The 21,882-nt window shown below is 54.6% G+C and overlaps 1 protein-coding gene across 1 annotated transcript; it reads left to right on the top strand.

Moving 5' to 3' along the window:
* Positions 1 to 2,121: 2,121 nt before the first annotated feature.
* On the top strand, positions 2,122 to 18,804 carry ETV3L (ETS variant transcription factor 3 like). The gene is made up of 7 exons (XM_050931002.1): positions 2,122 to 2,280; positions 12,047 to 12,107; positions 13,627 to 13,864; positions 14,779 to 14,965; positions 15,219 to 15,342; positions 16,263 to 16,781; positions 18,749 to 18,804. The coding sequence occupies exons 1-7, from the start codon at positions 2,206 to 2,208 to the stop codon at positions 18,802 to 18,804; spliced, it is 1,260 nt and encodes a 419-aa protein (XP_050786959.1). The 5' UTR covers positions 2,122 to 2,205.
* Positions 18,805 to 21,882: the final 3,078 nt, after the last annotated feature.

Genomic DNA, 21,882 nt, shown 5'->3' with positions numbered 1-21,882 from the left:
GCAAGCCACCAGCTGCTCTTCCTCAAACCCTCCGTCGGGGATTGTTTCCTTTTTAAAAGGTTCTTGACTGGCACTAGGAGTCTGCTGCTCATGCACGGAGCAGGGCCGGGAGGCGGCCATACTTCCTGCCTAGGGCAGTGCCAGTGGAGTCCCTGTTCAGTTGCAGATTTCTTCTCTGACCTTGGGCGACTCACTTAGCCTCTTTGTGGCAGTTTCCCATCAGTCAAATAGGAATAGCAGCACTGCCCGACCAGACAGGGGTGCCGAGGGGTGAATACATTAAAGCTTGTGATGTACACAGGCACTGCAGTACCTGGGGGTGTATCAGTATCTGAAAGCGACTGCAACTTGAGGGGTGTCCAGTCCTCCAGCTGTCAACAGGGCGAGCAAATAGGGCCCTAAGTAATGATGATTTCCTGCAGCGTAGACACCTGTCCCCTTAGAATTAGACTGAGCCCCACTGACTCATTTCACACGGCACCATTGAGTCTTGATTTCCAGTCCTGGGCTGGATCCGAGCCAGCGATTTCGGAGGAGAACAGCTTGGCCGCATCTCTGAGACGTCCTTCCCCCTTTCAGAGCAGGCTGGGATGAAAAACTCTAATTCAGGCAAGTCACTAGGTCTTTCCTGCCTTTGGAGATCTCCCCAGTGCTCTCATGATTCTGAGTCTTGCGGGCTCAGTCGCTATCAGCCCCCTGGTCCCAGCCTGGAAGAACTTACTGTTTAATTAGGTGAGATAGAAGGATTATTGTCCCTGCCCTCCAGGTGGGGAGATGAAGGTCACACACGGAGTCTGTGGCAGAGGCAGGAATTGAACCCAGGTCACTAGCTCAATGCCTTAGCCCCAAGACCGCCTCTTATGTGAGTGGAGAAGCAAGATGTGCAGCACCCCGGGCACCCTCTAGAGAGTTGCCCTCATCACACGCTCCAGAAAAAGACAGCAGCTGGAAGCAGGAGGCACAGCCGAACCGGGCCCAGGATGAGAGTGTCTGAGGTGAGAGGGGGGCTTGTTAGCAGCCTGGGGTGGCCAGGCGGTCTCTGCATTACCCAGAGGAGCTAAGAAGGGCGTGTCAGTGTATCCTGTGTTGCAGTGGCCAAAGGTCGCTGCAGCCCCCCTTCCTGCTTGCCCAATGGCCAATACCAATCTCTGCTCCCCTGCCCCGGAGTATCATCCTCTCCACGTCGGAGCTGGGGGCGAGGGGCAAAGCAGTGGAACAATAAGGTGTCTCTGAACACTCCCGCTAGAGAACGCATGGAACCAGCGTCAGCGGGTGAGATGTGCCTCCGGGTGCCTGCAGTGCATCCTGTCTCAACTGCCAGCCCTCCAACCACCTGATCCCGTGATCCTGGTGCAAGATGATTTGCCCAGAGATCTGGTCCCGTGCCTGCCTCTGCTTGAGTTGCTTTCTGCTTCCCCTCCCGCTGCTTGTTTGTCTTGGCTGTTTTAGACTGTGAGCTCCTCGCTGCGGGACCTGTCCGCCATATTCAGCACCATGCCCGGCACAACGGGCCCCGATCTCCGCAGAGACCTCTGGATATTGGCACCCTCGTCTAGCGGCTCCACAGCACGCAGGTAACTGGATGTCGTGCCTTTTTGGAGCAATCACCTTCCATATTCCATCTTGCTGGGCTTTCCCACCCCTGGCTGGGCCTTGGAAAGCTCCAGGCAAGGTCTCTAGCAAGATGCTTTTCAGTAGCTAAGTGCAATCCACTCCCAGCCCCCTCCGAAGAGTGAGGGAACTCGTCCCCTTTTCTTGCTGGGACTTTTGTTCTCTTCCCAGAATCTGCCACCTCTTAGCAGCACTGGCATTCACTCAGCTCATTGCCTATGGCAGGGGAGACCACGGCCTGGTGTCTCCGCCACCCGTCGCTCCCAGCAGGGGTCGCTGCTGAGAACAGCTCCCAGCCCTGGCTGCGGATGCTCTGCTACCAGCTCTGCAGACAATGGCCATGGAATTTCTGCCTGGGAATGGGGTAAGGGGTGGGGAGAAAGGAGCCACGTTCACCCAGCTTCTTCTCCCAATCAGGGAGCCCAAGCGAGGAGACGAGGAGACCTGGGGCTGCCATCCCACGGAGCGGACCGCGGTCAGCAGCTGGAGACCTGCGAGGGTTAACGCTATTGTCTTTGCAACCACGGACGCCCTCCTGGGAGCGTGGAGTGCTGGGTTTTCATTTTAAGTAACCCTAACGCAGCATGTGATGAAATGCACAAGTCGCGTGCGACAGACAGAGGGAGCAGAAGAGAGAGAGACCAAGAGGGATCCAGGTTGCTTGGAAAGGTAAGAGATCAGCAACCCATTTTGGGGGGGGGGGCCGCTGTCTTTAATAAATAGGATTTTCTCCCTTGTGGGTATCTCCAGATCTTTGTCGTTACTTTGGATTTCCGATCACTCAGTTCTTAGATCCTTGTTGTCCTCTGAAATCTGCCGCAACTCCGACCCTCTCCCATCCTTCCACATAGCCCAGCAGAAGTTCCCCTGGGAGCAGGTGGCTCTGTGCTGTGGGATGCATGCGGGCCATTGCTTCTCATCGCAGCTTTCATTCTCGCCCGAGAGTTTCCACTTTTTATGGTGTTCCCAGAGATGGACAGAACTTTAACTCCGCCAGCAATGAAACCCGCTCCTTGGGTGCACAGGGGTCCGTGGGCTGTCGATATTGTAACCACAGGGTTCCCACCAACACTGGGCTTGTGATCTCCTCCAGGCCCCAGGCCTGCCTGTGTTCATTTGTTTCCCCCATTTAAAACCATTTTCATGTAACCAGAGACCAAGGCGACAGCCCTGCTTGGTGAACTAACTTCGAAGTGTGGCTTGTTGTGATGGGAGCAGCACAGTGCAGGACTTGTATCATTTGAGAAAGAAGAGGGCATGGCCCATCCTAGGGGTGAGGGGGTCAGAGGGGTCTCCTCCCTAGGGAAAGGTTGTGAAATTACCTTCCGGGCAGTGCGTCCTACAGGCAATACTAACATACGCTTCAGATTAGAAGTGTCTTGACGAGCCCCGGGGCGAAACAGCTCTCTAGCCGGAGAGGATTTAGCAACATCCACAGAGCAGGGGAACCAACATGGTTGTGGGACGGTAACGCCCGGCAGCTGTAGCAAGAGGCATCTCCTCCTTCCGCCCCAGTGCCTGCTGCAGACCTCTCTCAAAACCCATCCTGTGTAGAGCTGGGGAGTAGGAATGGGCCCTGATCTTATTGAGATGAACCCCCAATGTTCCAAGGAACAGAGGAGGACTGGGGTCCATGGGCCAGATCCTTAACTCCCCCCCCCCAGATATAGAAGTCATACTTACACCTATGGATCTGACCCAGTTTGGGCTCGTTCCGTCTCACATTAGCAGGCAGATATATTAGCCGGGGTACAGTGTCCTCCTGACCTGCCTGAGCTCAGAGCAGTTTATTTACTGCTTTCGTATCTCCAGGCCCGTAACAAATGCAGTCCCAGGTGCTTTTGGCTGCCATCCCTCTACGAGCATGTGGGTGGGGAGGGATGCATTGGGACCGTCCTGGGTTGCAATAATTGCTAAGCATCATGATTCAAAAACTGGAACGACAAGACGCCCTTCATGCTTGAGCTTTGCTTCCCATAGCTGGAGGCCTGGGAAGGGGCTGCCGGTGGGGAAAGTGGCACGGGAGGGGAGTGGGATCGCCTCAGGTGGGCTGTGCTGCTGACCGGATTATTCCCTCTGATACCAGCCAGGATTGTCGGTCGGTGCTGAGGGGGATTTACCCAGAGACGGAAAACCCCAAAGAGCTTCTAGGATTAGGTCGGGGCTTGGAGGATAAAGGCAGCTAATATTCCATCCCAAATCCAAGTCCCCTTCTTAGTGTGAATCCTAATCGGAGCCAATGAGAGAGAATTCACAAGGGCCCAATCCTCTGTTGCCCTGCTCCTGGTGCTGTCCGTGATACCAGCACAAAGCAGGGTGGCAAACAATATGGGAACTGTCTCTTCTGATGTGCATGTCCAGCACCTACCCCACTGGGGCCTCGCGGTCAGCAGCAGGAGCCGCGTAATCGTTTCTTTTGCCTCTCTTGCATGTGGGGATCACGCCTCTGGATCTGCACCTCACAATCAAAGTGGGCCTCTCAGTCGAAAGAGCCAAGCCTCCCCTGGGTTTACACGGAGCGTAAAACAGCAGCACTCCTCAGTCAGCCCCAGGTTCTTTCCAGAGCTGACGCGAATCCTACAAGAAACCCGAAATCTGGACCAGCTTTGCATGGGGTTGGGTTGTGTGTGGGGAGCATTACAGCCCGGGGAGGGCAGTGATCACCCCCCCTTGCTCTTCTTTGCTGTATCCAATGTGTCTCCTCCACTATATGGCCACTTGCCTTGGGGGCTGGTTCCGGTCCAAAGCTTTGCCTCCAGGATCTGCTCCTGGCTCCCGTGGCCCAGACCCCATCCCAGCTGGGATGCGCTGAGCCTTCCCTTGTCTGGCCTGCCAGTTTCCAGGGCTTTCACCTTGAGTGACCTTCATCCTATTGAATCCCCCCACCCCCTCCTCGTTTAAGGTTTCTGTTTGACCGTGTTACAAAAGCCTTTTAAATACCACTTCCCCGAGAGACCCAGACCAGCGAATGAGGAGAGTCAGCACCTGGGGTCGGAGGAAAGACTTAGGGGGAGAGGGGGGAGAGAGGCCCAGAGCCTGATTCTCCTCCCGTGACTCCACCACGCACTTCACTGGAGATGCTCCAGCCTGACACCGGAGTGAGCTCAGAATCAGGCCTGCAGTTGGGGGGGCAGATCCTTTGCTGGTGTGGACTGATGAACGTGAGTTGAGGATCCAGCCATTGGTTCTGAGTGTGCCCCAGTGAAAGGCAGCGAGAAGCCAAGAAGGGGGTTAAAGCGTCATCCCCCAAAGAGACAAACGAGGCAGGCAGAGCGGGAGCAAGGTGAGGAGACAGAAACAGGGAAGGATCTAAGGGGCACACGTTAAAAGGGAGTGGAGGCTAGTGGTTAGAGCAGTGGAGACTGGGTGTCAAGACCCCTGGGTTCCATACCCAGCTTTTCAGGGAGTGTTATCTAGGGGGGTTGAACCAGGGAGGTAAGACTCAGCAGAGCTGGGCTCTGTTCCTCACTCTGCCATTGGCCTGCTGGATGCACCCGAGCAAGTCAATTCCCTGCTCTGTGCCTCAGTTTCCCCACCTGCAACATGGGGATAGTGATACCGACCGCCTTTGGAAAGTGCTTTGAGCTCTACAGATGAAAAGCACTAGGTGTTGTTATCATCAGACCCATGTTGCAGGTAGGGAAACAGGCATGGAGCGGGGAAGGGACTGGTTGAAAAACTCAATCTGTCAAATTGCAATTGTACTGCGTGCGTCAGTACGGATCGCCTAGTGTTCGTTACACTGGGGCCCCTTTTTGCTGCCAGGGGCAGAGTACAAATGAGAATCAGGCCCTCGGCACCTAATACCTGAGAACCGGTAGCATCTGGTACTGCCAAAGCTAGGATTCGACCCCACGTCCCTTGCTCTGCCCACTAGACACACTCGCTGAGGAGCTGAGACTGGAAGCCGGGTGTCCTGACTCTCAGCCCCCTGCTCTGGCCAGTAGCAGAAAACGACTCCATTAAATGGAGAGGTGGGGAGGGGTGTATGGGTCCCCTGTTGCTGCTCCTCCCCGGAATGTCTCTTCTGAGGACAGAGCTGTCAAGCCAGCACGTTTCCCCAGGGCTAGGCTCAATTGTAATCTGGCCCCTGCGTTCATGGCTCCCTCCTGGGAAGGGAGCAGTCTGCCCAACCCCTGCTTCCCCCTCCCAGGCTCCTGGCTGTTCCGATGTCCCCTAATCGGCTTGTTTTAATAGCATTAGACGCTTTTAAACAAACAGGCCCTTGACCCTCTTCCCCCCTCCCAGCTCTCTGCTAAGCAGGGGGAGGCTGAAACGCCCTGGGATGGCTGCGTGGGGCCAGCTAAGGAGATTGGAGGGAGATTTGGGGAAGAACCCAGGCAAGTCTCGCCCCAAAGAGACAGGCCGGTTTGTTTTGCGCTAACAAGCATGAAACGCTCTCCCAGCCGCACCCTGTCTCTTCCATCTCCCCTCATGGGCATCTTCTTCCCCAGGGTTTCATCCTCCCCTCCTGCCCTGGGCTGGGCAGGGCGAGCTGGGACAGAGCCCCTGGAAACCAGGCTAGGGGGTGCATCTGGAAAACACTAAGCGCTGTCTGTCAGCACAGAGAGGTGAGGTGACTGGGTCAACAAGCCAGGCTGTGGCAGAGCCAGGAGCAGAACTCAGGAGTTCTGCCTCTCAGATGTCGCTGCTCTAACCACTAGACCCCACTCCCCTCCCAGACCTGGGGCTAGAACCTGGGAGTCCTGGCCCCTCATTCCCCCACTCCACTCTAACCACTAGGCAGTATGTGGAGTGCTAGGAACTGATCTATGCTGCTTACCCAGTGCCAGTTTGGAGGGCTTTCCCCACACACGCCGAGCCACGTTCTGCTTTGTCACCCTGGTGTAATTCTAGCCAAGGTGCTTCAGACACTTAAAGTCACGAGCCTGTGGGATGGGGGCCTGACTGTGGTCGGAATAACCCAGGGGAGCAGTTACGCTGCATCCTGCTGGGGGTAGTGTGGGCAGGGGGCTGGGGGAATAACTCTCTATGATGCGACACTTATCAACTCCCTGCCCCTCTAGAGCACTGGCCAGCCACCCCCCACAGGCGTTCCTGACTCTGATCTCCCTCTTCATAACTCCTGCCATGTGGGTCCCCTCCCCCCGGTCTCTCTCTTCCTCTGTGTGCCCGGTTCTGAATGACGCTAAGGTGCCTTTACCCCACCCTTTTGCACTAGCAGAGCAGTGTCACGCGGAACCAGGCCCAGTGGGATTATTTCCATGAGCAAAGTCACTTGTGTGTTAGTCTCTAAGGTGCCACAAGTACTCCTGTTCCACGTACTTAAGCTTTTTGAGGATCAGGACCTGCAATTGAATTCTCCAACTTTTAAAAGCACTCGACTTGTGGAAAGCAAAGCACTGCCGCGTATTGCTAGGGAGACCTTTGCTGGAAGGAAAGGGAAGTATAACGTGAGGTCCCTTTTGAAAACAGACCAACTGGGTTTTCATTTCTATGAATTTGTTAAACAGGCTTTTACTTTTCAAATAGACGTAAAATCCAGACAACAAACAGCCCTACCCCAAGCCCAAAATAACGAAAACAAGATAAAGAAACAAAGGAAGAAAGAAAAACAATAAAGACGAGAAAAAATAAAGGAGCAAATTATGGGGAAAAGGAAAGAAAGCTGGGAAGGAAACAATAAAATCATTATTCATAAACTTAAACGCCAATCAGATAACATGGAGGTGTCTCTAGTCCCGTCTTCCCCTTCCCATCTGTTATCCTCAGTGGCCTGTTTGCATTTCTGCTTTACCCCAAGCAGAGAGAATTGTCTTATTGTGGTTATTTGGCTGTAGTGTCCAGAAAATATAATAAAAGGAAAATGCAAACGCAGAGCTGGGGATGCTAGGTGAGTATCTGGCCCAAACTAAAGGCAGGATCTGGAATAAGGGGAACGATGGAATTGGTAAATTTCACCTTGAACTGATGGCGGTAGGAAGTGGAGGACTTGGGCCAGGGAAATGTACTCCCCTTCCCCCGCCCCATTGTAATGATTTTCTGTTGTTGTTTTTAATGTGAGCGAATAGTAAATCACACTGGCTGTTTCCAGTTAACAGAGGGGAGTTTAGTAGTAATCGCCTTCTCCTCAGTTACATTTTGGATCTGGATATAAAGAGAACATGATTTTTCTGCACCATGGGCCTGATCCAAAGCCTGCTGAAATCAGTAGGAAATCGCCGGCTGATTTCAGCGATGCCTGGACTTGTCACCAGTTGCTTTGATATTGTTTCCGCATTGCATGCAAAACCAGCTGCCTGTTTCGAATCTGCCAAATGCAGATTCCGTCACCTGCCTAGGGACCGTTCCGACACCAGGATCTATGAATGTGAGCAATGTCTTTCCCTCAAGTCCTCCCACAATGGAAGAAATCCCTTGTTTTTGTTCATTTGTTTTTCTAATAAACTGCATTAAATGAAAACTGTGGTGGAACGACTGACCAAAGTGGAGTGTTTGCAGGAGTGTGTGTGTGTGTGTGTGTGTTCGGAACAGACCCCTATTGAAGTCAGTGGAAGGACTCTCCCTGATAGTAGAAAGGCCCTTTACTGAACAGTTATTGGGCCCAAGTCTCTGCCAGTCTGCTCCTGAGCAGTCATTTGCTCTGCACAATCCAAGCGCAAAACGTGCGGCTAATTGTTTTCCACCCTGGTTTTTTCTCCGGAGGATCCTGCCAATGCAAAATATTTTTCTTCTCTCCAGATTTTGATGCCCTTTGGTTTCCTGTTGCCTTTTCATCCTATTTTTCCTTTAAAGTTACTTTTCTCTCTATTCTTTGCTTTAACACTGTTTTATCCCCCTAAAATGGCCCATTGCCCATTTCAGTAACATTCCCAAAGAATTTGCAGTGTTTGGGGGTTCGGTTTGTTTGGGTTTTTGTTTTGTTTTTAGTCTCAAATTAGCCAGTTTAGACTTTTCTGGAAAATAAGGGTAAGTTCAGGAAGGAAAAAAACCCAACATAGTTTAAAAAAGAGAACTAACATTAAATGCATTTCATCCTATGGATTCTTTTCTTCTAGTGGCAATGGGTTTTGTAGAAAGAGGTTATTAAAGAGCAGGGTGCAGAGGACTAACTGCAGTTTTTCTATGGGCCTATGGAAAACCCAGCAGGAAAATCCCAAATCCTTCCAACCTCAGGAGTAGGAGCTCTCGCTCCCTCTCTTCCCTGGGAGTAGGGTAAGAAGATTTAAAATTAACCCTTACCCCTCCTTTATATATAAAGATGAATCTTCCTAAAACTCTCAGTCTCTCTCTTGCTCATTCATTTCTAACTGCATGCAATAGTTTCTAGCTGAAAAAAATCCCCAGAGATCCACATCTCAGCAGCAAGGTAGGTGAAGACCAAATCTGAGAGCTCCCAAGATTTTTAGTTTTCAAGGCTGTGATTTTTGAAGGAGCATTTTCAACTTTTTTAGTCAATTTCTTTTTCTTTTTCTTTTTCTTTCTTTCTTAGCCAGCAGTTTACCTAGGGAATTTCGGGTGAAGGGGGTGTTTTTGCTTGTCACCCTATGATGTTTGAAATCCTGAACTATGTTCAGATGCTCAAAAAATGGTTAAAAATCATAACCAGCAAAGGAGTTTTTTCAATACAAAAATATTGCATTTTCCTTAAGTAACAACCGTAATGGAAGGGGGAAGGGGGAGTTTCTCTTTAAATCACAACAGAGTGACTGAGAAATTTGCCCAAATTGGAGACCCAGATCTTGGGGAAAAGTGAAGGTCCTTTGGTTTAATTTTCCAGCCAGGCATTTGTTATATAATTCTCCCTTCTGCTTCAGAAATATCGGGCCCAAGTAACAAATCGGTGCATCCCCACTCACAGTTTGCAGTGATGCCCTGGAGAAGACAGGAGTAAGAGGTCCAGACCCACTGAAGAACCTGTAGCAATGAAGTGGAGAAGTCTCCTGGAGACAAGAGAGCAGGGGAAAGGTCTTCTAGAGATGTAGACAATAGATATGATTTTCTGGATGTTGGTCAAGGAGATGTGAGGCACAAAGGCAGAAGGGGACAACATCCCCTATAGCTCGTGGGTCTAGGTTGAGTCTCTTGGGTGCAGAAGGGGCTTTGGCTGGCTCCATATCCAACCTCTCTATGCGCCTCACAGGGAAATCAGCAGAAGGAGCAATCCAGGGGAGGAAATCCACCCTCTCACGGCTACCCGGTGGAAGAAGCAGAGGTGGCGTCTGGCTGCGGTGATTACACAGCTCTTTGTCTGAGGTACAGAAGCTAAGGGCAAAGCCTGTTTTGTCCAGTCAAGTGTGTCCAGATGAGCGTCAGTGCAGGATTGTTCCTTCCAGCCCCCTCTCCAAAACACTCTCTCTCTCTCGCTACGTCTCTCTCTCCCTTACCACACATCCCCATCGGCAATCTCTCTGCCCCCGTTTCCCTCTGTCTCGAGCCTTGACCAACTCCTCGGGTTTCTCCTTCTCACATTTGTTGTGACCCGCGGGTTATATTGGTCCTTCTCCTGCGTTCCTTGTTCAGTTTCATCCACTAGCTCCTGCCTTTTCTACTTCGATAAATATATTTCGCCGGTTCGTCACATCACATCACATCCGGACGCCAAGCTCTGAGTAGAAGCCGGCCTGATCTCCTTGATCACAGCCCTGATGAACCAGTGAATCAGTTCGTATTTGAAAAGTACTTTGGAGAGGCCATGCGCTATGGGCCCTTTTCCTCGTTACACTCTGGCCCCTTTATGCAGCCGCTGCTGGAGGACCACAGCGCCAGTGGAAAGGGGCCTCGCTGAGCATAAGAAAGAATCAGGTCCCGGGGGGCCGATCCTGACTGAGCATTGCCCAGTTCCACGGAGAGCTCTGTGTATTGTTGCTGGTAGCAGTAATCTGGGCCTCATTCTCGTTTGCCCGCTGCTCTGGCAACGTAAAGGGGCCTTAAACCGAGAGTAAATTACAGCTATAACGATAAAAAAACCAGGAGTCCTTGTGGCACCTTAGAGACTAACCAATTTATTTGAGCATAAGCTTTCATGGGCTACAGCCCCCTTGGCCTCGCCAGAACCGAATAAAGGAGCTTTAGTGTGGACAAGAATCAGGCCCGTTAAGTCTAAAGAAACACCGCACCTCTGAACTGTATACTGGAGAGCGTCCTTAATGATCGTTGGGTCTTCACTGGTGGGAATGGTGTAGATGATCGGGTTATATATTGTACCCTGCTCTGGTCCTTCGATTATTATCCTGATTTTTATAATGTTATTTATTAGATTGTTAAATACTTTTTTATTCTTCAGACTGCAGAATCCTCAGGGCAAGGACTGTTTTGGGGTTGTTGCTGGTGAAGGTTTGTCGGGCCCCAGTCTACGGTTATGGCCCCCCAGGACAACTAAATAATACAGCTGCTCGTCAAGTTACGCAAGACTCAATTTACGTAAATTCGAAAAAGTTCCATAAGCCAGAAATAGGATTTTCGAGTTGCAGAAATTTTTGCGTAACGTACATGTATACATTTCCGACTTATGGAAAATGCGAGTTATGCAAGGCTTTCCGGAACGGAACGATTGTGTGAGTAGGAGGGCATCTGTAATAGAGCGTATCCATATGGCCTAGTAGTGGGAGCTGTGGAGGGGTGGTTGCTAGACCCCGGCCCGGACTTGGTTGCTGTCTAAATGCTATTTGCAGCGTACATGTTAAATACCAATAATTCACAGCAGGGCCCGTGCCCCCATCGGGGATTGTCTCCTCTGGCCGGGACGAACACACACTCACACTCACAGTCACACATACACACACACACACACTTAGCAGAACAAGGATCACACACTCTCTCTCTCTCAGCAGAACAAGGATGTCCTGTCTTGGAGTGACTCTCTCCACATCCTCCGTGGGGCAGGGCTTGCCTGCCATAGCTCTGGGTTTAGGAGGGGCAGCTGGAGAGAACACCCCAGCCCAAGGCGTGGTGACAGATTTCTTGACACTCCCAAGGGCCTTTGGCCAAGGGTTCCCAGCAACCTCAGCGCACGCAGCCAGTGTTTATTTCCTTGATTTATGCAAATGTCGTGTGCCACCCGACAGTACGTGTTCTGCAAGAAAGCAGAGGAGAGATCCCTGAGGGAGCCAGACTGTGGCTGCATGTGAATGAGTGGGGAGACCCCTTTCCTCTTAGCTCTGATGTCAAATACACCTGTGAGTTAGGTAATAATCCCTCTTGCAAAGGGGGGGAAGCCGAGACATAAGGCTGCGAAGTGACTGGCTTAAGGCCAAGCAGCAAGTCCGTGGCAGAGCTGGGAATGGAACCCAGGAGTCCTGACTCCCAGTGCCCCTGCTCTAACCACTGGTGAGCACTGCCTCCAAAGGAATCGGGCTGTACTGTGCTCCAGAGGCCCAATAGTGACATGAATCGTTGACAGTGGCACTGCCCTGAGGTCCGAGCCCATATTCCTTTTCACTGCCATGGTGGCTTTGATTTTGTGCGTCCCCAGGTCTGTAAGATGTACTGTGGCTGCATGTCCGAGGGGGTCCCCAGCTCCTGCTGGATCTCAGGTGAGAATACAGACCATGCCACGTGGAACTTCAAGGGGAGAGAGGAAAGCATGTCCTCCTTTCCTCCTGTGGGCCGGGCCAAGCCCTTGCAACGCTGCACGGAGCGAGGGGCCCAGTCCTGAGAGGTGCTGAGCACCTGCATCCCCCTGGAGGTACCACAGTCTGGGTACCTTTATGCAGCAACTTTACTCCCAGAGCCCTTTACAGATGATATATGTGGGGATCATTCCCCCAGCACTGAAATGCAGCCACCTCTGGGGTGAAACATGGCAGTGGTTTAACAGCCACAGAACAATGCTGCATAGGGAGCACTCTCCCAGCACCGAAATGCAGCTGCCTCTGGGATGGAACGAGGCAGCTATTTATCATCCTCACAGCAATGCTGCACAGTGATCGCTCACCCAGCACTGAAATGCAGCCACCTCTGGGGTGGCTCTCAGCAGCTGTTTGACATCCTCACAGCAATGCTGCACTGGGGTTGGCAACTTTCTAATTGCACAAAACCTGAACACCCCTGCCCTGCCCCTTCTCTGAGACCCCCATTCTCACTCCATCCCCCATCCCTCCTTCACTCGCTCTCCCCCGCCCTCACTCACTTTCACTGGGCTGGGACAGGGTGCTGAGGTGGGGCGGGGTGTGTGTGGGCTCCAGCTGGGGATGCGGGATCTGGGGTGTGGCTGAGGATGCGGAGTTTGGGGTGTGGGAAGAGCTCCAGGCTAGAGCAGGGGGCTGGGATGCCACAGGGTATGGGGTCTGGGCTGGAGGTGCAGGCTCCAGGTGGAGCCAAAAATGAGGGGTTCATCGTGCAGGAGAGGGCTCTGGGCTGGGGTAGAGGGTAGATATGTGCAGGGGGCAGTGAGGGCTCCAGCTGGAGGGGTGGGCTCTGGGGATGAGGGGCTTGGGGTGCAGGAGGGTGAGGTCTCCAGCTGGGGGTGCGGGCTCTGGGGTGGGGCAGAGGTTTGGGATGCGAGACGGATTTTGGGGTGCGGGGTCTGGTGGCACTTACTGTGGCTCTCAGGAAGTGGCCACCAGGTCCCTGTGGCCCCTAGCACATGGGTGGCCAGGGAGGCTCCATGTGCAGACCTCGCACCCACAGGTGCCACTCCGCAACTCCCATTGGTTGCGGTTCCTGGCCAATGGGCGCTGCGGAGCTGGCCCTCAGGGTGGGGGCGTTGCGCAGAGCCTCCCTGGCTGCCCATATGCCTAGGGGCCACAGGGACCTGGCGGCCGCTTCTGGGAGCCACAGAGGCCCTGGACTTCCCGCTGTACCACTGAGCGGACTTTTAACGGCACAGTCGGCAGTGCCGACCGGAGCTGCCACGGTCCCTTTTCAACCGGGTTCCTGGCAACCCCACACTGCACAGGGCTCACTCGCCCAGCACTGAAATGCAGCCACCTCTGGGGTGGAGCATGGCAGCAATGCCGTGTAACAGTGGAAGACAGGAAGTCCCCTGGGAGTTGTGGGGAGGCAGAGGGCAGCCATAGCTGGGCTCTGACTATGCTCTCACTTGCTCTGCAGGGCTGGCTTTCCCAGACTGGGCCTACAAGGCAGAATCCAGCCCTGGCTCCCGTCAGATCCAGCTCTGGCACTTCATCCTGGAGCTGCTGCAGAAGGAGGAGTTCCGCCATGTCATCGCCTGGCAGCAGGGCGAGTATGGGGAGTTTGTGATCAAGGATCCAGATGAAGTGGCGCGTCTGTGGGGCAGGAGGAAAAGCAAACCACAAATGAACTACGACAAGCTGAGCCGGGCCCTCAGGTGCGGAGAAAGGGCCGCGTGGGGCGGGGAGCAGGGGAACCCGTCTCAACCCAGGGCAGAGACTGGGGAGCTTATGGATCAAAGGAGGGACTGGGTGTTCGGTGGAGAGGCAGGGAGCAGCGCTTTCCAGCACCGCTTTCATCCATGCCAGGAGCCAGGGACACTAGGTAGCGCAGTCCCCGAGCTAGAGGGAACCACAGGGTCTGTCTGTGTCCAGCAGCCTCATTATAGTCCTCGCTGCCCAGTCCTGCCTCTTTCCACCGCCAGGAATCAGGGCAAACAGGCGCCCGCTAGCCATGGACCTGATCCAGGCCGGGATCTGAGTTCCCCCGCTTTTAGGGGAGTTCAGGCCCCAGGCCTAGCACATGGATGAGAGGTGAACTGCGAAATCTGGATTTAGAGGAGGAGGGGAAACTTATTTCAGTCTGGCTGTACCTTGGATGGACTCAGAGGGACACCCAGATCCATCGCTGACCCTTTGGAGCAGGAAAAGAAGGGGAATGATGGAAAAGAGCGAGTAAGGGTAGAGAGACCACGAGAGAAGGGGCCTTTAGCTTTTATTTTTCTAGGAGAAGATAGTCCCTCTTCTCTTCTCTTCTCTTCTCTTCTCTTCTCTTCTCTTCTCTCTGTTGCCCGGCCTCCACCCAGCGGAGAGCAGCCCAGAGGGGAGGCAGACAGACATGGCCAAGTCCTTTGGAAATTTCTGCTGTCTCTCCTAGCAGGCGGGATCAGGCGTTAATGCCCCAGTGCTTGCTGCTGCTCAGGGCGGAGGAGGAGAGTTTAATGATTTTTTTTATACAAATGGAAAAGATTCCTGGATCGTCTCTCGGCTTCATGGCGCTTGTCTGTTTAGTGACACGTCCGTCCCCCACTGTTCTAACGTGTCAGGCTCTTTCCTCTCCCCCCACCCCCAGGTATTATTACAACAAGCGCATCCTGCACAAGACCAAGGGCAAGAGGTTCACCTACAAGTTTAACTTCAGCAAACTCATCTTCGTCAATTACCCACTGTGGGACGTGCGCTACCCTTCCCCGCCCCTGCTGATGGGGGCCACCAGCCTGTACCGCCCGTCCGTGCTCTCCGCCGGCATGCAGAGCGAGGTAACCACAGGGCCCGGGGCTGGCACGGGGTCACAGACTGCCCCGTGGGTGGGGGGGGGGTCACAGACTGCCCCGTGCACGGGGCTGGGATGGGGTCACGGACTGCCCCATGCACGGTGTTGGGATGGGGTCACAGACTGCCCCATGGGTGGGGGCAGGTGGGCGTCAGTCCCAGGCTGCCCCAGGGACCCCAGGCTCATTGTTAGGACCCTGAATATGGGAGTCCCCACTGCAAAGCTCATTCCCCCTCCAGCTCCTGCAGAACATGATCTTCACCCGCCAGGCTCTGACTGACCAGCTGGCCCTCCACGGAGGCCTCAGGGACCCGCTGGACATGGCGAGCACAGGGAACAAGAAAGCGACTCCCAGTGGGCCCCGTAAGTGCCGTGGGGGACGGGGGGGACAGCAGCACAGAGCAGGGTCAGAGAGGAGCCAACAGGGAGGGACTCAGAAAGGGCAAAAGCCTCAAAAAGCCCCTCCCCCACCGCTCAACCCCCTCCCTGCCTGTCTCTGGAAATCTTTGGGCAGCCACAGCCGCCTTGCAGGTATCACCTGCCTGGTTTTCAAAGGGTTAATCCCCAGCAGCCTGGACTGCAGACCCTGCCTGGGACGAAGGTGAGACCCAGGTTCAGTGACCCCTGCGGGGCTTTGCAGAGACACAACAGTCTGGATCTGCCCTGCCCAGGCCCCCTGCCCATCCAGGGCCCCTGGTGGAGCACAGGACACAGGGCCACTCTGAACCACGGGTGTTGCCGCCCCAGAGCCCCCAGGAAGGGGCAGTAGGGCTGTGATGAATAGGCAGGAGGGTGAGCTCCAGCTTGATCTGTATTATAACAGCACCTAGCGGCCAGATCCGGCCCTCACTGTTCCGGGCGCTGCAAACAGGGGGAAACAGTGCTTGCCCCGAAGAGCTCGCAGTCTGAATAAACAAGGGTAGGAGGGGAAACTGAGGCACACACCAGTGGCATGACTTGCCCAAGGTCACCTGGCAGGGCAGTGGCAGAGCCTGGGAAGAATCCAGGTGTCCTGATTCCCGACCCAGTGCTCAGTGGACTGATTGTCACCCTCCCCAGCCCCCCCACCCCCACCAGCGCGCACACAGAAGGCCCAGCCATTGAGGTCTCGTTTTCAAGGGAGTTGTGGGGACTAGGGGCTCGGGCACTGGGTGTGGGACTCAGGACTCTTGGGTTTCATCTCCGTGACGTGGGGGCTGCCTGGGGATGCGCGGTGCGGGGCAGCTGGCTGGCGTCGGCTTTGGGCCGGTCTCACTTTGCTCCGTCTCTGTTCCTGTCCCCAGAGTTCAGCTTGCTCCCCTCTCCCTGCTGCTGTGGGGGAGTGCAGGACAAGTTCTCCCGCCTGGCCGCCTTCCCGTCGACGTTCCCGCACTCCGGCCTCGGCCCCCCCTCCAGCCGTCAGCTCTGTCCCCCTCCCCAGTACCCCCAGCCCAGCTCCCCCGACTGGTCACGCTTCCCCAGCCACATCCTCCAGCGTGGCCGGTCGGTGCTGCCCCTGGAGGAGAGGGCCCAGCCCCACAGCCCATTGGGACTCCCCAGATCAGAAACCCTCCTGATGGGTGTCGGCTTCCCACCCATTAGGCTGCAGGGGAGAGCGTTCCCCGGGCTCCCACTGGGTGCCACACGGGGCCCCAGGAGCGCGATGGCGGGAGGGAGGCTGGGGTTCCCACCGGACCTCTCCCAGCCAGAGGAGGGGGAGGAGGACCAGGAGGCCTCCTCTGCAGAGAGCTGCCTTGGTGTGAAACCAGAGCTGGAGCTTGAGGGCCGGCCTCAGGCCAAGGGCGCTGGCAGTCTGGATCCCGGTGGGGGAGGTGAAGGTCTGCATTATCCCCCCGACTTACAAGGCCTCCACCCCCCCAGCATTCCCTGCTTGTCTGGCTTTAAAGCTGGCAGATGGGCGAGGGGTGGGGGGATGTCAGCTCCTCTCCAGCCCTGATTGCACTGTCCCAGGGGACCCTGCCATTCCAGCTAGCTGACCAGAAGATCCCTCAACCAGCCAGCTCTCCGCACACCACCACTGCCCCTGACTCAGGGCTGAGGAAGTTGATTTCCAATGAGGTGCTGGCTGAGCCACCAGAAAAACAGCCACCAGGATCTGCCGGTGACTCATCCTCATTCACCCACAAATAACCCCTCCACCCACAACTCCCCAGGGAGGTAGGTGCCCCGGGTGTGCAGAGCCTTCTGTCTTCCTAGCATGGTCTCAGTGCACCATACCGGTAGCCTGAGACACGCTTCATTCACACCCCAAACATCCCCAGCCTCTGTTCTGCTCCACAACGCGACCTGGGTCCCAGTGTGTGATCAGACACACTCTCTCCGGGATGGCCCATCTGGTACCTGCCCCCAAGTCTTCATTCGCTTTGAACCTCTCGGCGTGTATCGCGGCGGCGATCGGAGCTGATGTGCACAGGTTTGGAATCCTGGGGAGATAAACCCCGATGGACTCTACGACGCTTTCATTTTCGTTGCCAAGTTTTTCTTCCAAAGATTTAAGTGGAAAAAAACCCCAAACAAACAGATGGTTCAGTGTTTGGTAACTGGAAAATTTCAGCCAAACAATTTTAAATTTTCAGCAAAACCCCACCCAATTTAGCCCAAAACGTTGCCCCCTGTCACCCGCAGAAATCTCTTCTTTGACTAAAAACCTGGTTTCTGTCAGAAAAAACCTTGAGAAGGAAAAATGTTGCCTGGCTCCCATGATGCTGCTGCTGGATCATCCGCAGGGATCACACATGGGACATCTGGATCAAATCACGAGTCGCCCCAGTGTCAGCTGAAGAACAAGGCCTGGGAGCTGGGCCGTATCTGTCTCATCAACTTCTTGCATCCAGCATCCAGTGACTTGAGGGGAAAAAGCCCTGCACAGGGTCCATATGGGGAGGCTGAAATTGACCCAATATTTCCCATTAAACACTCAGCTGCCCCCATAGGGTCATTCTACCCCTTTTTTCTTCTGGTTCTCCCCAGCCACCGCCCCCCCCCCCCCCCCGCCATGCTGGGGACACGTGCTGGATGGCTCAGGCCCCAGTTCCCTTTGCCTGGCGACATTCTGGAGACTGGGGGGTGGGGTAGGGGGTTTGTCCCTCTTGACTTTCCTCCCTCTTATTCAAACATTTGTGTGGAGTGTTTGCTAGGGATCTTTTTCCTGGACAGACTGCTCCTTCCAGCATCAGAACAGGCTGCGCCTGGAGCCTGGAGGTTCACCACCAGCCCAGCCTGATTTGTCCGTCTATACAAGTCCCAGTGACCAAGTCACAATGCCATCTTCCCCACTCCACCCGTCCGGCAATGCCCTCACCGCCCCGCGGCACAGTCTGTCAGTGAAACAAGTGTGCACGGCCTGGCTAGTCTCACCCCGTCTGTATAAAAGATGACACCAAACCCGGTGAATAAAGATTGTTTGTAGACAAGAATCTCTCGCTTGTTGCCCCAAATCCCCATCTGCCGGGGGGGGGGGGGGGAGCGGGGAGGGGGAGGGGACTGCTTGTCCAAATTCTTGATAAAATGCTCGCCCTATTTTCCTGATGACCAGAACCACTTATTCCTATGTGTCAGTAGGTGGCGCTTTTTATATCACATCGGTCCTAGTTCGACTTTAACCTGGAAGCCACATTCATCCAAAATCAGATGTGCTTTGAAAAGATCCACTCTAGGTCCATCACGGCAATTGGACATGAAGCGGGAATTAATTCAGGGAAGCCCTATGGCCCGTGTTAGGCAGGAGGTCCGGTCAGCTGGTCACAATGATGGTGATGCTTGTGCGCAGGTGTGATGGCCGTGCCCAGAAATCCTAGTGCGGTGGGAAAGATGATGCAGCGGTGAGAAGGCTTCGCCGTGCTTGGCAACTGAGCTGGGAAAAATTGCACATAGAGCGCAGGCCACTTCTAAAAAAGCTGGCCTATGGTGGTGGTTCTTATTCTTTGTCGCGCGGGAGCAGCTAGACCATTGTCAGCCAAGATCAGGGTCCCTTGGTGCTGTACATAGACCTCGGCAAACCAGTCCCTGCTCCCAAAAGCTTGTGATCCAATAGACCAGGCAGGCCTAGAGAGAATTGTCCAGCTGGGCAAAGATGGAGGGACTTGCTCCGGGTCACGTAGGCTGTGTGAAGGGCCAAGGACCGAATGCAGCTCTCCGGCGTCCTATACCAGTTCCCTCCCCACAACACCAGCCTTCCCCGGGCCCCGGCGTGCTAAACAGCTGGTGGGAGTGAGCGTATGAGACGAGCAAGCACGGCTGGCATGGATCTCAGGCTAGGACGTTTCCCATCGCCTCTATTGCTTCGTCTCTGATTGGCATTCTTTGCCATGCGGGAGGGAAGCCCAATCCACCACCACCCCCGCCAAGTGTGCAAGACGGTGGTGAACGTGCAGCCCCAGGGAGGCCTGGCTTGCACGGGCCCCTGCTAAGTGTTTCTTTCCCATTGCTGCCTCTCCAAGCAGCCTGCTAATGACCAACTCAATGGTCTGTAATGCGCTAGTGACCCCTAGTGACCAGCCTGGGCGTCACCAATTCCCCTCCAGATCACCTGGCATTATTACAGTGGGGTTAATAGACAAGGCTTCCCGCCCCCCCCCCCCCACCGAAAGGTTTGGTGACACCAGGCAGAACACTTGGGGCCTAGGCGACGTGGCTTTCCCACATGGAAAATGTGAGGTCTACCCACATATCTGCCAGGCAACCTTGGGTACATCACTGCCCTGCTCCGTGCCTCAGTTTCCCCTTCTACCCTTTCTATAATAATCCCTAGCTCTTACCTAGCACATTTTGTCAGTAGATCTCAAAGCACTGTATAAAGGGGGTGCAGCCCCATTGTACAGACGGGGAAACCGAGGCACAGGGAGGGGAATTGACTTGCTCGAGGTCACCCCAGCAGGCCAGTGGCTGGGCCAGGACTAGAATCCAGGTCGCTTGAGTGATTTCCAGCCCTGCGCTCTGTCCCCCGGGCAACACTGTCCCATTTGGTCCATTTAGTCTCTTTGGGGCAGGGAGTGTCTCTAGCCATGTGCACGTGCAGCGCCCTGCACAACAAGGCCCAAATCTAAGTGCAGGCGGGGCCAGGAATAGAACCCAGGGTCAGTGCTCTAAAGACTGGACCATGCTGCAGCTCCCTTTGGGTGAAAAAGGATTTATTTTCCTTTCATGTTCAGAATGTAACAGCTCATGGACAGTGACCATGAACAGATGGACAGCCGGGCGCCGGTCACTGAAAGGAAAACAGTGACGGTAATTCCAGAGGAAAGGCCCACCCGCCATTTACCTGTCCCCATGCAGCCTCTAATGCACTAGAACCCCATTCCGGCTGGGAACCTGCCACGACACCAATCACACGAGGGCAGGTCAGTTCAGACACCACCTGCGGAACACCAGAATGGGTTTGAGAAGGAGTGATGGGGGGCGCTGGTCTTTGGGGGCCCCCTGCTGGCAGCTGCAGCGTCCTAACACGGCAGAGCCTGGGTTTATTGGAAGCTTCTTGACTCTGCTAAGGACGGAAGTGATAACAACATGCCCCTGTGACCTGGGTGTGTGCAGCGCCCAGCCCCGTGGGCTGATTGAGGCCTGTGGGCGTTACTATATTCGCAATGGTATTCCAGAGCCCGGGCATGATCCATTGGAAGCTCTGTGGAGCAGGGACCAGCTTTCATTGGTGTTTGTTCTGCACCAAGTGCCATGAGGCTCTGGTCCAGGCCTGGGGCGCCCAGGCACTACCGCAATACAAATAAGAACATTCTTGGAGTTGTAGATCTCAAGCTGGGGGGGTTCGTTCTGCTCAGCTCTCTGATCTCCCGCAGCGCACAGGCCGGAGGATTTCACCCAGTGATCCCTGCATCAAGCCCAGAGCTCCAGCCTGAGAGAGAATGTGTCTCAATAGCAGAGGTTGCGGCCGACGTACATATCTGATTAGACCAAACTGCGCCCATTCATGTTTCAGAAGAACACACGAATCCTCGGACCGATCAGACTCGGGTCAGTGTAGTCATGTCTCCGGCAGGGGCCAGCTTCAGAGGAAGGTGCAAGGACACTAATGGTACACCCTGACCATAGGGCTTTGTGGCTGGGCATGCTGCCCCTTTAAAGGGAAGGTGGGCTCAACCTCACCTATCCCCAGTTAGGGCTATGGATGGATCAGCTGACTGGCTTCCTCGCTTCCTGTAAGAGGCAGCCTGCCTGGTCAGCTAGAGGTGCTGAGACAGCTGTAGCAGGGATACAGAAAAAAAGCCCAGGGAGCAGGTGCTCTGTGCTCGCCTGAGAGAAGGGTCTGGGCTGCAGCTGTGTGCAGTGAGGGGCAGCAGGAAAACCCTCTTCCAGAGGGAATGAGGAAGTGCCGTGGGAAGGTATTTCTAGAAGGAAGCAGCCTGGCTAGGACAGTGCAGGCAGGGGGGAGTGTGACAAGGAACTGGCACTTGCTCAAGGATCTCGGCTGGGCCTTTTGGGGAGGACAGGGAGCAGCTTCCCCATCTGCAACTTCTTTTGCCTGATGGTGAAAAGGTCAACAGACTGCTGAGCTGGGGAGGCAGAGAGAGAGGAGCTGAGGGCTGGTGAACGTGAGACCTCCCCAAGGGCATCCCTGACTGAGGTTCTCCTGTTCACACATGACTCCAGGAGCTGGAGCTTTAAGAAAAGACCAGAAGGTCATGAGCCTTGTAAGGATCCACACATCTCTGACTGAAGCTTGCAGACAAAGGGTGGTCAGGTGCGTAAGGTATTGGCCTGCAAATCAGGAGAACTAGATTCAATTCCTGCCTCCTTGGGTGACCCACTTAATCCCTTTGCGCCCCAGCCCCTCCTCTGACACAACCTTCCTTCATCTTCTCCTCTCTTTGCACTGCTGGCTCTTGGGGGCGGGGATTGTCTTGCTCTGAGTATGTACAGCCCTGAGCACCGTGGGGCCTTAGGTGCTAC

Source organism: Gopherus flavomarginatus, chromosome 20 (genome assembly GCF_025201925.1).
Source record: "Gopherus flavomarginatus isolate rGopFla2 chromosome 20, rGopFla2.mat.asm, whole genome shotgun sequence".
Classification (NCBI taxonomy): domain Eukaryota; kingdom Metazoa; phylum Chordata; order Testudines; family Testudinidae; genus Gopherus; species Gopherus flavomarginatus.
Note: the sequence above shows the minus strand (reverse complement) of the source record. Positions and strands in the feature narration are given on the sequence as shown.